Source organism: Tenrec ecaudatus, chromosome 4 (assembly GCF_050624435.1).
Source record: "Tenrec ecaudatus isolate mTenEca1 chromosome 4, mTenEca1.hap1, whole genome shotgun sequence".
NCBI lineage: Eukaryota > Metazoa > Chordata > Mammalia > Afrosoricida > Tenrecidae > Tenrec > Tenrec ecaudatus.
The window spans coordinates 52,114,257-52,131,075 of record NC_134533.1 but is presented as its reverse complement, the minus strand read 5'-3'; the positions used below and the strand labels follow the sequence as shown (position 1 = coordinate 52,131,075).

The 16,819-nt window shown below is 54.9% G+C and overlaps 1 protein-coding gene across 3 annotated transcripts in view; it reads right to left on the bottom strand.

The window, feature by feature from the left end:
- PTPN5 (protein tyrosine phosphatase non-receptor type 5) overlaps positions 1-16,819 on the bottom strand; it is a 68,306-nt gene that overhangs the window by 8,189 nt on the left and 43,298 nt on the right. For all 3 annotated transcript variants that reach the window (XM_075545983.1, XM_075545982.1, XM_075545980.1), the window contains 6 exons: positions 6,880-7,079; positions 6,311-6,409; positions 6,013-6,096; positions 5,380-5,621; positions 3,614-3,803; positions 645-729 (listed from right to left, as the gene is read on the bottom strand). In XM_075545983.1, the coding sequence (XP_075402098.1) occupies positions 645-729; positions 3,614-3,803; positions 5,380-5,621; positions 6,013-6,096; positions 6,311-6,409; positions 6,880-7,079 (900 nt within the window). The remainder of the gene's footprint in view (positions 1-644; positions 730-3,613; positions 3,804-5,379; positions 5,622-6,012; positions 6,097-6,310; positions 6,410-6,879; positions 7,080-16,819) is intronic.

Genomic DNA, 16,819 nt, shown 5'->3' with positions numbered 1-16,819 from the left:
GAGCTGCGAACTAGCACTGATAAGCTGTGGAAGCCTGAAGACTCAACTTCTCTCTCTGTACAAAGGGGTGAAATCGGCATGACTGGGGACAAGCACTTCATTGGTGTCTCAGAGCTTGGATGTCTCCTCTGAGAAGCCCCTTTGCTCTGAAGAGATTTAGAGGTGGGCATATGTGGCTACCACACATTGTCTAGGTGCTGTCCTCCCTCTGCCTTCTCTTTCTGAGTTTCCACTGAGTCAGACATGACCCCTGGCTGAGGCAAGGTTCTAGAGCAGCGGTTCTCAACCTGTGGGTCGTGACCCCTTTGGGGGCATGGGTGGGTCAAACGACTCTTTCACAGGGGCCGCTCGATTCCTGACAGTAGCAAAATTACAGTGATGAAGTAGCAACGAAAATAATGTTATGGTTGGGGGTCACCACATGAGGAACTGTATGAAAGGGTCGCGGCATGAGGAAGGTTGAGAACCACTGCTCTAGAGGACTGTGCCGTCACAGGGAGCACCCGGGCACCTCCATCCCTGCTCCTCCAGTGAGGACCAGCCCTTCGCCCCTGGAAGCCCAGCTGTGGGGGTGAGGTGTTTCGAGGGGACACCCAGGAGAGGGCGGGTTTACTACCTTGCTGCCAAAGGCAACGAGTACTCACTGGGAAGGATGGTTCTGTACCGGTTCTTCCGCACCAGCCCAGGGATGTCGTATTCTTTGGGATCCACAAAATTCATGGGGATCTCCTGCAGCAGGAGGAGGAGGACGACACGGGAGTGTGAGCGAGGGTGGCTAGCTTCACAGATGCTCCAACCCCAGGGGGGCTGCCTCTGAAGTCGGGGCCAGGGCTGGAGTGTGCGTGCCTCCTGCCACAGACGTTCCCCATGAACACGCTCCCCTCTAGCGTGTGCCACTGGCTCAGTGCACATTGACTGCTGTGGGCGAGGGCTGGCCGGGCACAGAGCAGACACGCAAATGATTAGCGCAGAGCAAGAGAAAAGGTGATGCTTTACGCTCCTTGTGCTGTGCCAAGATGGAGTGAGCCTTAGTGGCATAGAGGGTTACGTGGTGCGTTGCAAACCACAAGGTCAGCAGTTCAAAACCACCAGCTGCTCCACAGGATAAAGTAGAGGCAGGCTTTCTACTCTTGGAAATAGTTACCGTCTTGGAAACTCACAGGGTAGTTCATTCTACTCTGCCTGGTGGCAATGAAGTGTGTGTGTGTGGGGGGGGGGGGCTGCGGTCATGGCACTCATCCTGTCCTCACCTCATCCCTCCATCCATCCCTCTTAAAGGGGCCTCCTCCGACCCTCCAGCAGGAGAGCACCAGGGCTGCTCATGCACCTCACCACCACTTCCGGGGCATTCTCAGCACAGCTCCTGAGGTCCGAGGGCTTCTCTGAGCAGATCTCAAGGGACACCCCCCCACCCCCACTCCCACGTATTCCAGGCCCTTCCCTGTGCCTAAGAGTCCACCCTCAGCATGCTCTCCAGGTCTTAGTCCCTCCCCTCCCCAGGGCTGGCAGCGCAGCCCTTCCTGTGCCCATTTCTGCACAGCTCTCCCACCCTCCCAGCTCACCCCCACCCCACCTTCTCCAGGACATCCCTAGAAGGTCTCTCAATGCCATTCCCTTCAGAGCCCCCTTTCCGGTTTAACCCTACACCACTTGCGGTTCGACACTGATCTCCGTTTCTCCTGGACACAGAATATGGTCTTTGGAAAATGAGCATACTACACCCCGGGCTGTTAGGAAAATGTAAAGGAACACACAGGTGCAAGGAGCCCAGCCCAGCGGAGAGGATGCCCAGACTGCATGCCTTTCTCTCGGTTGGGAGTGGGGAGAGGGGCTAGCCAATGACACTGTCTGAACATCGTTGACATTGTGTGGGGCCTCAGCGGGAAGATGGGCCGACACAGAGGGAAGCTTGTGGGAGAGAGAAGTCAGGCAGTGCCTTGTTAGTAAAGGCGAGGTGGGTGGCCAGTTTGAAGCGGAGTCCTGTGGGTGAGAGGTGGTGGAGAAGGGCAGAGGTTGGAGAAGGAGGCCGAGGCTGGACAAACTCAGGTCAGGTGAGCAGCTGGACAAACTCAGGTCAGGTGAGCTTTCATTCCCACACAGGCGGTGTTAGCGTCTAGGGAACTTGGGACAGGGCTCACGAGGTGAGATGACAGAGATCTCTTTAGATTCCCCCAGTCCAGGCAGGGCTGAGGGCGGTGTGGGGCCAGGGGCTGGAGGCAGGGAGACCTGAGGGAGGCACATGGCTCCGCCAGGAGGAAGTTCCCCCAAACATTCCTGGCCTCTTGCCCAGGTGGGAGAGTTACTTTAGGGAATATGTTTGATTGAGGCACTAGGTTTTTCGACCCCGGCCCCTTCTCTTCCCTCCACTTAGGAGCCCTCCTGCCAAGAAAGAATGATGGGGCCATGGGAGGTGGTGCTCGGGGTGAGACCTGCAGTGTGACAGCACCTCCTGTGGGTGGGTGGGTGGTGGTGGCTAGGGCATTTGTCCAATTCTGGGGGTTGGCAGTAGAAATTCCCAATTCCTACGATTTACGTGCCAGGCTGCTAACGGCGAGGTGGGCAGTTCAAAGCCCACCAGGTGCAGGAGAAAGGTGTGGTGTTCTGCTTGCACGTGGAGTCACAGTGCTGGAAGGCCTATGGGCAGTTCTCCTTGGACCCGTGGGCATGCTGACTCAGAACCCACCTGATGGCAAGCAGTTGGGGAGTGCAATACACTTGGCCTCATCAACAGTAAGAGGGGACACGCGCGGCCCTCAGTGTCTGGGAGGAGGCAGTCGGAGGGGTCCACTGGGTGGTGGTGGGATGGCAGGTCGTGGGGTTATCAGGACTTAGGCTAAAGTCACAGGGTAGGGGTTGGGGGGGGGGTGATGAGAGATTTCAAAGGAAGGCTGGAGAAGGGAAAACTGCATAGAGGGGAAAGCGTCCCGAGCCACAGAAACAAAAGCCACCAACCAAAGTCACTGCCACTTAGTCTGTTCCGACTACAGCGACCCTACAGGACAGGGCAGAATGGCCCTGTGGGTTTCCGAGACTGTAACTCGGTGGGAGTAGAAAGCCTTGATTTTCTCCAGTGGAGCGGCTGGTGATGCCACCCTGCTGACTTTGGGGTTAGCCACCCCATGCCTAACCACTCTGCCACCCAAACCCACACCCACCTCACTGCCACTGAGTCACTGCTGGCTCAGAGCGATAACCTGTGGATTCCCAAGGCTGTCACTGCTGACGGGAGTAGAAAGCCCAGTCTTTCTCCCGAGGAGCTGCTGGCAGTGCCGAACTGCCCACCACGCGGATCGCAGCCCAACACGTAACCACGGCACCACCAGCGTTCCTGCTGTGCGCCACGGCAGGGCAATAGAGGCTTAGAAACGACCCCGAGTTCCCCATCCTGTTTATCCTTGCGACCGTCCCATAGTGAGGATCCCCATTTTCCAGATGCGGAAACCGAGGCTCAGAGGGAGAGCAACTTCCCCAAAAGGAGAGTGGAGAACGAAATCGTGTCCGCCCACACCCGGTGCCGAGTTCGGAGCCCCCAGCCCCGTGGCACGTGGTGGGCGTGACCTGAGAGGTCTGCCTCGGGTGGGGCGGTCGGCTCGGGGAGGTGGGGGGCACTCACGAAGAATTCCGCCTGCAGCAGGAAGGGGTCCAGGGCTTTTTCATGGAGCTCCTTGGCTTGGAGGACTCGGGAGGCGCTGAGCAGGTACTCTCGCGCCGACTCCTCTCGGGGAGACATGACGTAGCCGAAGCCTTCCTCATTGCAGCCGGGTGTGCACATGTCCAGGGTCAGGGAGACGTTGGAGCCCCTCCTGAGAGGGCCGGGGGAGGAGGAGTCTCAGGGCAGTGAGGCTGGGTGGGGTGGGAGGGGCACAGGTGGGAAGAGGCGGGGCTCAGGGAGGGGGAGGAGCAGTGTGGCAAGATCCCTGTCCCGGGAGCACGGGCCTCAGCCAGAGACTTCACTCTGACACCAGTCTCCTCCACCCCGCCGGGCCGGGCCAGGCTGCCATCCGCCCAGGCCTGGTCTCTATCCCCACGGGGCGAGAGTCCTGGCTTCACCGTCCCAGGAGGCTCAGAGGGCCTGCGAGCTTCGGTCTAGAGCAGGGTCGGCAAACTTTTGTGGCGGAAGAGCCAAGCCTGTCCCTCACAACAAGCTGACAATCATCGGAGGGCCACAAGGCTGTTTTTACAAACAGAAAGGATTTAAAGGAACATAAATGAAACCATGGTCGTTTTACCTCCATTTCGATTTTGCTTCAGAGCCACTTAGACCTACTGAACGAGCCACTACTGCTTGCGAGCTGCCGTTTGCCAATCCTTGGTCTAGAGCCACCCAAGAGGCAGGACTCGGGCCTATCACGCTCCTGGGCCCACTGGTCTAGGGATGAGCATGCCCTGGGTCAAGGGCGTTCAGGAGGCCAGGACTCCCAGCTGTCAGGAGTCCCGAGGACAGTCCCGTGGGAGCAAGGATAAACTCTACCATGCAGGGGCTAAGCCACACAGAAGGTAGGGCTCTTGTTCCAGGAGAAGGGCGTGCCAGAGAGGAGCCAGGAGGGGCTTCGGCTCTCCCAGTAAGGGAGTGGCAGAACTGACCCACCAAGTGAAGCCTTTGGTGTCCTCCGCCAGGGCTCTTCCTATGACATGCCTGTCATAGGGGTGTGTGCATGCCTGTGTGTGTGTGTGTGCGCGCGTGTGTGTGTATGGTGGGGGGAGGGGTGCCCTCACTCGAAGCTGGCATGACCTGGCCGTTCTAGCTGGGCCCTGCAGACAGGGTATCTTACAGCCCCAGGACACAAAGGTCAAGGGCTTGGTTGCTAAGGCAAGGCAGCAGTCTGGAGCCACAGCTGCTCAGCAGGAAACAGGCCCTGCGTGTGGTCTGCCCAGGACAGGTAGACGGGCAGCTTGGAAGCGCTCTGGGGCAGCTTCCTCTGCCAGGCAGGCTCCCTGTGTGTCAGAGTTAACTCGATGGCACCACCACCACCCCTAGTGTGCTGGGGGGGGGGGGACACCAGGAGCCCTCTGATCAAGCACCCATGCCCCTCACTGCTGCCCCCAGCTGACGGCCCTGACAAGTCCTGTGGTCAGGAAGCCTCTTTGATCGCCATTATTTTCCAAACCTCCTTGAACCTAGGTCAGTACGTGTGAGTACCCGAGTGTGTGTGTGTGTATGTGTGTCTCGGGGAGAGGCGGGTTGATGCAGTATTTGTCGGCGCTCAATTTGGGACGCGTGAACTAGAGAAATCAGACTTGAAGAGTAGGTGTCTGTACTGGCCAAGCTGTGAGGAGAGTTTGTCCTGAGCACAGGTGGTCACAGCCAGGCACCTGCCCTTCTGATTGGAGCGGGGAGTTCGAGGGCCCGTGGAGCCCCCCTCCCTCCACCCCTCCCACCTTTCCTGCAGACCCATGGACTTGACAGTCAGCGAGGCGGGGTCAGCTTCAGGCTTGATGTCCATCACGCAGTCAAACACGGGGGTCTCTGGGACGGGGTCCAGGTCCAGGAAGTCATCCTCGGCCTTTTCCTCCATCCACTCCGAGTAGGTAAAGGAGGGCTGGCGACTCACCGACTGGCGTCTGTCCTCAGGGGGCAGTGGGGTGGGGGGCTCTGGGGGAGCCCTCAGGAGGTACCACACCTGGTTGTAGGCATGTGACATCATGGGTCATGCCAGCTGCCTGCTGGGTGACTGGGATGGGATTAAGCCCCTAGGCTAGAGAACCCCTCCCCCCACCATCCTCTCTGATGCCTTTATCACTCAACCCTCAGTTTCCCGTGGACCAAGCTTTCTGGGGGTGTGGATGGTGCTTCCATCAGACATTTTGTCTCCCTCCCCCCACTACCCATCCCCTATCACTGCTAACCAACTTTGAGAGAGAAGGTGCCTCTCCCCCCAGGCTGGGCACTATGCAGAAAGAAGGAAAGAGGTCACTCATGCCCCCCACCCCCCGTCCAGGACGTCTCGTGAGGCGGGAGGAGGACCCCAGGCTCACGAGAGAACACATAGATGGGATCAGAGAGTACCTTACCAGCGTGGTGGCCAGGACCAGGCCTACAGACAGCGAAACCAGCAGCAGACTGGGGACCCCCCAGGTCTCCATCTCCAGCCAGTCCTGGGGGACATTAAACACAGGGGTCTGCCTGTCAGGGCTTGCTCTCATCCATTTCAGTGGGTGACAAATGAGGCTCTGCCACTGTGGGTCAGGCCTGGGGTGTGGGGCAGGGTGCAACAGCAGGGGCTCAGCCCCATCTTCTGACTTGGGGCAGGGGTGGGACTGGAAGCCCTCACTGGCCCCCTTTACCCTGGGGTGACCCAGAGTGACTCACCGTGGGTCCTAGGAAGGTGAGGAAGGAGGAGATGAAGTTGATGGCATTCTTGAACCAGATGTAGCTGAAGCCGCTGTACCAGAGTATCCCAAAGGCAAGCTGGGGCAGCCAGGGGAGCGGGCTGAGTTCAGAGCCTGGGTTTCCTGACCCACATGCCCCCTGCTGAGCTGACCCTCACCGTCAGCTGGGCTGCCCAAGGAAGCTTCTGAACCTCTCAGGTCCAGACAGAGGGAGCAGCTAGGGGAAGTGCCCAGGGGCCATGTGCCTCAGGGAGGCCTCAAGACTCTCCCTGGAGACAAGCTGACTGAAGGAAAGCCAGAAGGGAACTCCAGGCACAGACAGAACATGGGACTCCCTCAAAGATGCCTCCACAGGCAGGAGGTCCCCGGAGAGGAGCCTACCCGGAGGCCCTGCGTCCTTGCTGCCTGGATTAGGGATAGTGAGGGCTTTAGGTACAGAGGATGTCCCCTCCTGGCAGCCGCAGATCCAGGTGGCCATCTTAGGGAGGAAGTAGAAGGCTATCCCTCAGGCTACCCTCTCTGCAGGCCCCGGGGTCCCGATATCCTTACCAGGAAATGTGAAACAGCAAACAGGCACAGGCTGCCCCACAGAATAAGGGAGTCGCTCCAGGTGACTCGGGGTGGTGGCTTCCGAGCTGGCTCTGAGAGCTGGGAAGGAGGTGGGGGCGGTGGCATCTCTCTCTGAGAGTCCGAATCCGGGAGCCCTTCAGCCGTGTCTGGCGCCTCTGTCACTACCGGCTGGGGGAGACCTGTGGAAGGTGGGACCCGCGGGCTGTGACTCCAGGGGGGGGGGTCCCAGCTGGCACCCGGGGCTCTGCCAGCCCACGGTGGGCGGGCCGCTCCTTTCAGGGGTGGCTGTGGGTTCCTCTCTCTGAGATCAGTCAGCGTGGCTCCACTTCCAGCAGTCACCCTCGATTAGCAAAGCAATATTCACCTACCTTCGTCAGAAAGAGCTAAGTGTGGGTGGACAAATTATTTCTCTTTTATTTCTCCAGTAACAGAGTTAAAATGGCAGGAGGTTTTTCAGAGTTAATATCGGTGTGTTTACGCAGCTTCATTCTTTCTCGTTTCTTAAGGAAACAAAAAACAACCACCTCAAACTCAATTAAAAGCGAAAAAAAAAAAAAAAGACATGGCATAACCAGACTGTGACCCTGAACAGCCGGCCCACGCCTGCCCTCTGAATTTTTGTCTCCTGTGGTCTCTGCCCCAGCTGGGGGATGGATTCTTGACAAGACCCATGCCCAAGGGGCCCTCCCTCTACTCTGAGACCCCACACTAAAGGTGAGGGAGGGTGTGTGGGTGGGGAGGAGTTGGGGGTAGGAATCAGCAGGAAAGTGTTGGTAGATGAACTGGTATTCGATCCCTGGCATCTGATTCTGGCTCTGTCTACGGCTGTGTGTCATCCTCTCTCAGGGACTCAGTTTTACCATCTGGGAAATGGGGGATTGGGCCCAGCCCTTGGCTTCTAGCTGAGCCCCACGGAGCCTCAGTGTTTTCCCAAGTGCTCCACAGGTTCAGCTAGGTGCTCAGGGCCCGGCAACTGTGAGCTAATAGAGCCCTAGATGCAAAGCCTGCTCCCAGTTCATATTTGGGGTTTCCTTGATGGTTATTTCAATGCGGGTTCTATTAACGAAAACAGTCTGGAGACCACAGATGTAGATCTGAGGCCAGGGCGGAAGTCTGGGCATCCCAGCAGCCACCACCTTGGTGAGGCCCAGGATGTTGGATGTTCCCATCCAAACCCACATGGCTCAGTCTATATCCAAGAAAACAGAGTGACATGGATGCTTGGGGCTTGATGGTGGGGATGGGGGGCTGCCCGCACAGAGACCCCCTGGCACTGGGTCAATGGGGCAGCATACTCTGTCATGGTGGGACAGCACCAGAATGCATCCAGCCACCATCACGGGCCGCCCCGGCAGGTCCTAGGCTCACTTGATGTTTACCTAGCATCTCCTCCCCCAGCGGGATCAACAGCGAACACCTGTCTGTGAAACACATGTATTTACATCATAACCCCGCCTCCCCTGCTGACCTGGCAGGCTCCCCACCTGTTTGCTTTCTTCCAGCCGTGCTCCCTGAAGATCCCTCAGTGAGCATGCGCTCTTTGGATACCCTGTGTCCACTCCCTGCACTTCCCACAAAGACCCGAGTTAACTTTGGCTCATCAGGATGCAGGCTCTGCCATCTGTGTCTGGCATTCCCTAGCATTCCCTGTCTCCTGTTCAGACCACCAGCAGCGAAAATACACCTGTGAGGCTCTGTTCTGAGTGGTTTGCATTCTTACCCGAACGGAGTTGGCGTCCTTATCACCCTCTTTTTGTGGAAGGAGGAGATGACGTGCAGAGGGTATAGGGCCTGCCTGCGTCTGTGGTAGAGGTGTGTGTGCACCACAGCGGAGTCGGACAGGCTCGTTATGGTTTGTACAATTATCTGGGAGTGTCCCCTGCTCCCCATCTGCATGTTCATAAAGCCAGCAGCGGTGTCAATGCCACCCATCAGGACAAGTCCTGCCATGTATGACTGCAGTGGACACCAGGGGCCCTGATGGCATAGTGTTTAAGCATTGGGTTGCCAACTACAGGACCGGCAGTTCAAAACCACCAGCTACCTCGTGGGGGAAAGATGCGAGTTTTGACTTCAGTAAAGTCTTAGCAACCCCAAGGGGCAGTCTACCCTGGCCTGTTGACTGGCTAGCCATCAGACTGGACCTGGTGGCACTGAGGGCATGAGTGTGGCAGCCCAGTGAGCTGCTCCTTGGGATGCAAACTACAAGGTCCGCAGTGCACATCCTCCAGCGGCTCCGTGGGGGAAGGGTGGAGTCGTCTGCTCCTGTGAAGATTCACAGCCTTGGAAAGACACGGGGGCAGTTTCACCCTGTCCTCGAGGGTTTCTGTGAGCCACAGTGGACTCAACAGCCATGCACGATTCTTTAAATGAATGAACGTTGGTGGTAAGTGAAAGCTTACTAGTTTCTTATCGGATACATGGGGTAAGGTCGACACTGCACACCTGTTACATCTGTGTTGTTAGTTGCCATCCCATGGATTTTCACTAATGGCAACCCCATGCATTACAGAGCATTCCATTAGTAGCACCCCATTAGTGTCCTACAGAGCAGAACAGCTACAGGGGGTCCTTTCTCTGCCATCGTCATGGGGGCGGGCTGCCAGGCCTCTCTTCTGTGGCACTGCTGGTTGGGCTCCAACTGCCACTCTGAGATGAGCAGTGGAGCAAAAACTGTGCCACCAGGGATCTGGCAAAGACAGAACAGACTGTACATGCAACGCCCGGCCAGAGCTCGGCATTTAGTAGATGCTCATTCAATAGGACAATAATAACACACAATTCCCATTTTCAAAAGGCTTCTGATTTGGGGGGCTCGGGACTGTAGACTCCGGGGACACAAAAGTCAATTAGTATAACACAGTTCACAAACACAATGCTCTACGTCCCACTTTGGAGAGGAGCGACGGGGTCTTAAAGACCTGTGAGTAGCCTCAGTGTATGGGGCACATAGCACCTTCTCCCCATTCAGGGGAAACAAGGGTGAGGAAAACCGAAAGACGTATGGGAAAATCTGGCCCATGGACCAACGGACCAGGCCTACATCAGTCCCCGCCACCACAGGACCAGGGGAAACCCCACTGCCCAGGCTCTGGGGGTGACCACACCAGAAGGCCCTGGAGAGAGTGGGGGGGAAAAGGTGGGACAGGAGCCAGATTACAAAGACACCAGGCTTCCTGTCAGGCAGAGACTGGTGGGCCCCGAAGATGATTGATGACTCACAGTCACCTGCAGGTCTAGAATTGAGCTCACCCTATGTCAGAATGATCATCCACTTAGGGTGGCTTAGGGGTGGGGCACTTCCTGCCCATGGACCATATAAGGCCAGAGAAAGCATCAGTACCAGCTAACACCACACGCCTCACCAATGGGAGGCAGTTCCAGCCTCCACATCAGGGGTGATTTAGTTGTTTGTTTAATATGGCCCATGGATGATGTTATAAAAGTCCACATGGCCCTTGGCCGAACAAAAGACTCCTTACCCCCGATCATGCCTAGTCTCTCCTGGTGACCCTACAAGATAGTGGAGAACTGCCCGTTTGAGTTTGTGAGATGTAGAAAAATCTTCATGGGCCCAGACAGTCTCATCTTTCTCCTGCAGAGCTGATGGTTCCAACAGTTGACCTTGTGGTTGGCAGCATAATTCATAGCCCCTTAGCCACCAGGGATCCTTGGGAATCCTTAGTAAACACTCTCCCCGCCCCCACCCCACCCCCAGACATTCTGCGTTCATTGGCACAGAGCACACGCTGGCCGTGAGGATTTCCTTAAAGTTCCCCAGGTGGTTCGGAATTGCAGTACAGTTTGGGAGCCCCTGATTTAGAATCAGAACCAATTTGATGGCAGTGAATTTTTTTTTTTTTTCTTAAGGAAGCCTTTACCCAAAGGCAGAGGGTTAGGAAGGTCTGAGACAGGAGAGCCCTTGGGAAGAAGCGGGACACCCCATGGTGTACTGAAGGCAGTGAACCCGATGAATCGAAACAAAAGGTGTGCAGTGCTCAGAAACACAACAAAACGAACTCCCCGCTTGGTGAGCCAAACGGACTGCAAATATCTGTTTACAACTCCGGGTGATCTAGTCAAAGCGCGGATGGCATTGGGGTGGAGATGGTGGTGCTGCCCATGATGGCTGCAGTTACCGACTCCATGAGGCGGCGGCCACTCAGCCAGGGAGACGACAATGGAACAGGCTCTGCCAAGGGGTGGATTTCAGAAGGCAGGAGGTGCTGCGATCGACAAGCAGCAGGTTCATTCCTCCAGGGCTAGGTCTCCACCCACACTCTGTTGGCAGGTGATGCCAACCGTGCGAGGAAGGGACAGGCAGAGGCCTGAGGACAGATGGCTTCTCTGCCTGGCCTCTGCAGCGGACTTGCTGTGGACCTAGGACGAGCAGGCACCCCTTCTTTTCTGTGGGACCCAGTTTCCTGAGCAGGAAAACGAGGTGTTTGAGTTCTGTGCTTCTCAAATGTTTCCTCCAACCACCAAAGGGTGGAACCATGTCCCTGGAGGCGGGGAATGGTAGCAGGCTCACACGTGGAGACTGTGCCACCTTGTTCTGCGCTCCGCACCACCGCTGTGATATTAAGATAACGGGTTTCTCGCAGAGCTGCGGAGAGAATTCATTCACCAAGACGATGTGTGCAGCTTACTTGTGGCTCTGCCCTCAGGGGTACATGCTCCCCAGTCTGGGCAGCATGTAACTGCCTGCAACAGAGCCTCATGCAGTCGACAGATGAATATTTAATAACACGGAAAGGGATTTCGGAGGCATCGGGTGAGAAAGGCAAGGTTACAAAAAGGCATGATCTCATTGGCCTTGAGATTCAAGAAAGTATAAATGTGCAGACCCAAGATGGTTGAAATGTGGTGCTACGTAACTTTCTCCACAGCTATGACAACAACAACAAAAGGTGGAGGCAGTGCTTAGAGAGCACAATGCCTGGCACACAGTAAGTGCTTAATGCATGTCTAGACCATATGGGAGAAAGGGGCCCTGGTGGTGTAGTGGTTACAAGTTGGGCCGCTAACCACAAAGTCAGTAGTTCAAAACCATCCAAGGGAAGAAGATGAGGCATTTCACTAAGAGCTGCAGTCTCAGAATTCCACAGGGCCAGCTCTTCCCTGTCCTAAAGGGGCACTATGAGTTGGGCTTGACTTGATGACAGTGAGCTTTTTCTTTGAGAAAGGCGGGCAGGAGGAGGTCTATAAACAAGGTGTTAACAATAGTCTTTGTGGGGGTGAGATTAGAGCTGGTTCCCCCCATTGTTTATATATCCTTAATTTCTTTCTATGTAGAGTTGTCATGCTCACCTCCCAACATGACCCCTGAAGACAAAGGAAGTGCATAAGCAAATGTGGTGAAGAAAGTTGATGGTGCCCGGCTATCAAAAGATATAGTGTCTGGGGTCTTAAAGGCTTGAAGATAAACAAGCAGCCACCTAGCTGAGAAGCACCAAAGCTCACTTGGAAGAAGCACACCAGCCTGTGTGATCACTAGGTGGTGACAGAATTAGGTATCAGGCATCAAAGAACAAAAAAATCATATCATTGTGAATGATGGGGAGTGCGGAGTAGGGACCCAAAGCCCATCTGTAGGCAACAGGACATCCACTTACAGAAAAGTCACCGGAAGGAGATGAGCCAGTCAGGGTGCAGTGTAGCAGCGATGAAACATACAGCTTTCCTCTAGTTTTAATGCTCCCCCCCACTATCATGATCTTAATTCTATCTTACAAATCCGGCTAGACCAGAGGATTTACACTGGTAGAGAGGAACTGGAAACACAGGGAATCCAGGACAGATGATCCCTTCAGCACCATTGCTGAGAGTGGCGATAGCTGGAGGATGGAGGGAAGGTGGGATAGAAAGGGGGAACCGATTACAAGGATCTACATATAATCCCCTCCCTGGGGGACAGACAACAGTAAAGGGGGTGAAGGGAGATGTCAGACAATGTAAAATATGACAAAATAAATAATTTATAAATTATCAAGGGTTCATGAGGTTAGGGCGTGGAAAGGGAGGGGGAAAATGAGGAGCTGATACCAAGGGCTCCAGTAGAAAGCAAATGTTTTGAGAATGATGATGGCAACACATGTACAAATGGACTTGACACAATGGATGTATGTCTGGTTTGTGATAAAGAGTTGTATGAGCCCCCAATAAATGACAGGTACTCATTCGGTACCTGGTGGACGGCGGCATCTTCCACACCAAACCCACTGCCCCAGGGTCGATTCTGACGCCCAGCGACTATGCAGGGCAGAATGGAATTCCTCCCTAGTGTTTTTGAGACTGTGAAACTCTACGGGAGCAGACGGCCGAATCGTCCCCCCCCCCCCCCCAGAGTGGGTATGAACCTCCGCCTTCCCTGGTTAGTAGTCTAATGCTTAATCCACTGCACCCCCAGGGATCTTTGCATATGTACCTTCCAGAGCAAGGCTTATTTGAAAGCTTGTGTGGGTGCAAATCAGGTGTTACTTTAGGCAAGGAGATAGGAAATGGAGGACTGGCTGGGGGCCTACCTCCCTTCTGCTCTTTCATGAGCACCAATGACCTGCTAGGCCCTGGCGACACCAAGAAGACCTTCTATGCCATTTAGCCAGTGCTTCCTGTGCCCACCCCGCCGGGCAAAGGTCGAAGCTTAGGGGAATCTGTGACCGCGCTGGTGCTCACTGGTGCCTTTGGCCTGTGGCTCCCTCTCCCAGAGGCCATGCCAGCTCTGGCCTCACCCTTCCACTTCGTGTTGTCTTCTGGGAGTGCCAGCACCGCCTCCCTGGGCAAGCTCTGCAGGCCTCAGAGCGAGTGGCACTGGCACCTTTTGGCAGCCCTGTGAAGTAGGCATGATCATCATCAGCCCGTTTTGCCACTGAGAGGTGGCTATTTGTGCCAAGGGCTGTCTTCTCTTGGATCACAGCGAGGGAGCTGCTGTGCCACGCGTGAAACCCTGACTCACAGGCGGCTTGCCAACAGATTCCATGGCTCGCAGGCTCACCTCCTGGACTGGCTGACGGGGAGTTTCGGGGCAAGAGAAACCCGTAGATGCAGAGAGGTTAAGTGGCTTGTCCGAACAAATGCGGAGCTGTGGGCTGAGCCCAGGGCTTGCTGACACCATGCCATCTTTCCGGTTTGTTGCACGGCTGCTTAGTAAAGGCTTGCTGCCAGGAGCCCTGCAGGCACTGTGGTTAAGGGCTAGAGGACTCACTGAGAGGTTGACAGTTCAAGCCCATCTGGCGGGCCCTTGGGAGAAAAGGCCTGGCCATCTGGTCCCCTCATTGGTGCAGCCGAGAACCTCCCGCCCCCACGGAGCAGTTTCATGAGGGCATGGGGTCACTGCGGGTCAAGACTGACTCGACCACACCCAACAGCGACCACAAATGATCTCTACAACCTCAGGAGGGTGAGCACTCGGGAAGGGGTGGGGCGTTCAGACCTGGACGGACTGCTCAGGGGTGGTGGTGCAGCTCTGGGGCCTGATGCCCAGCTGATGGGCCCTCTCAGGCCCTGTGGAGTGGAGTGGAGGGAAGCCGTATGGAAAGGCAGGGTATGCTCTATGCAAATAGTCTGGATTCTCGGCTTCGGTGTGTGTGTGCAGACACTGTCACCTGGCATCTGAATCCACCCTCAAATCTCACAGCTCCTGGGCCCTGGGCTTGGTGACGCCTAACCTACCTCACCCATAGCTGCATCTGTCAGTGACTCTGCCTCAGAATTCCTTGGCTGCCAGCCTACCGGAACTGCAGTGGGAGCGGAAGGTTGGCCCGGCCCGTTCCTGTTTACATGTGGAAGGGAGAACCGGTCCCATTCAGCTTTTCTTCCCTTCCCAAACACGCCACTCAGGCTCCTTTGTGACTCCCCGGGCATGCTCACAGAGCCAGACGGGGCCCTGCCCACCAGAACAGCACCCTCAGTCTGGCCCAGCCTTCCAGACTGTCAGAGGCAGACAGGTCGGAAGGGCCATTTGGTCCAGCCTCCTGAGTCTGGGGACACGGGCCCAGAGAAGGGGAGTGGCAGCCAGTGACACGGCGGTGACATAAGGGTTGCTGAGTCCCAATGCAGCCACTCACGGCGTCAGCCTCCCCGCAACGACCCTTGATAGAAAATCTTTAGTAATGCTTATTATCAACTTCAATCACAGAATAAGACATGATCAAGGTGGCTGTCAATGGCTTAAAGGTCATATTGCTTAGACCCTATGAATACTATCAAAATTATTTTGTAAGTGTCTTCTTTCTACACCGAATTGTACCACTTGTTACATCACAATCAGCAACTGAATGGAAGCTTTAGCTTTCCCCCTTCTTTTCCTTGGATTATGACTTCATTCTCAAAAAAAAGAGAAAAAGTTCTCAATCCAGCCTCACAAATACAGGCTCACAATAGCGTAGCAAAACACCAGAAAACGTGGCCGCACCCCCCACAATAACACAGGGGCTGCAGGGAACACAGGAGCGTGGGCTGGTCGCGGGGGAAACTGTGATCAGCAGTCACAGCTCGGAGCCATGCCCATCAGAGGCTCAAAACCCCATTAGCACAGAGTTTTAGTCTCACGGTATACTGATACACATAAGCTGGGCTGACGAAATGTTTTTTGTTGTTACAACGAACCACAAAGATATTTTTATAAAAAATAACAAGTCTCTGCTGGAACGCTGCACCCCAAACTTAGGCACGTCATTTTGGTGTCACCCCCTCTGACAGTGTCACCCAGTGCGGTCGGTTCACATCTAGGGACGCTGCTGCCACCACACAGCCAGGACATTAGCTGTTCTCACCACCACAGTGGACTAACACCCCGTGAGGCCCCATGGAGTACTGAATGATTTCCATACAGGAGCACACGGAATTCTCCCAACAATCCTAAGGGGACCAGCTGTTACTCTTCCTCCCTTTTTACGGACAAGGGAACTGAAACACAGGTACGTAACCTTACCCGGCCAAGGTTAGGCAGTAATGGGTGGGCTTAAGCTAGAACTCAGGCAGCCTCTCTCCAGAGTTCACACTGCTAAATCGGGACACCAACATGTTGTCCCCTAAGCCCAGAACATTACTCTCAGACCACCTGCAAATTACAAGTCTGCCGGGCAGGGGTTGCACCAAACAAGTTTTCTACCTCCTACCATCCATGAAGTATCGACACACTTGAAACATGTTGCTGGTGAAGAATCCTGAAAGCGCCATGGACTGCCAAAAGAACAAACAATTCTGTCTTGGAAGCCAGAAAGCTCCTTCGAGGCAAGGATGGCAAGAATGCGTCTCATACTTTGGGCATGTTGTCACCGTGCTTGGTAAAGGAGAGGGTGGGTAGGTGAACAAGAGGACTGAAACAGTGGCTCCAACAATGAGGTCAAGAGCAGCTAGTACCGTGGGCTCACACAGAAAGTAAATGTTTAGAAAATGATGATGGCAATGTATGCACAAATATGCTAGATACAATTGACGTGTGGATTGTTATAAGAGCTGTAGGAGCCCCCAATAAAATGATCTTTAATAAAAACCACACAAACAAACAAAAAAGCCAATGGTGTCAAACGTAGGAACAGAGGTGAGGATGGCCCAGGTCTGGGCAGGGTTTCCCTCTGTTCTTCATAGGGTTACTAGGAGTCAAGCTGACCCAGCAGCAGCAGCAGCACCACCATCACCATCCATGCATTCTATAACTTTCCCCCCCTTTTTTTTTACAAAAGTTAGATTCATTAGGAGTTGATACAGATATCATTCCTTACTTCAGTCACATCAAGCAGTATTGTACAACTGCTACTACAAGCAGTTTCCTAACAATATTTTCTTTCCTGGGTTCCTTGACATCGTCCCCCTTTTAAACCTCCTCCTCTCTGAACCCCCTCCCACCACTGTACCCCTCGCTCGGAAGGTCCTTATTCTACTTGCTTTAACCAAGTCTAGCAAAGTAGGTAAGCAC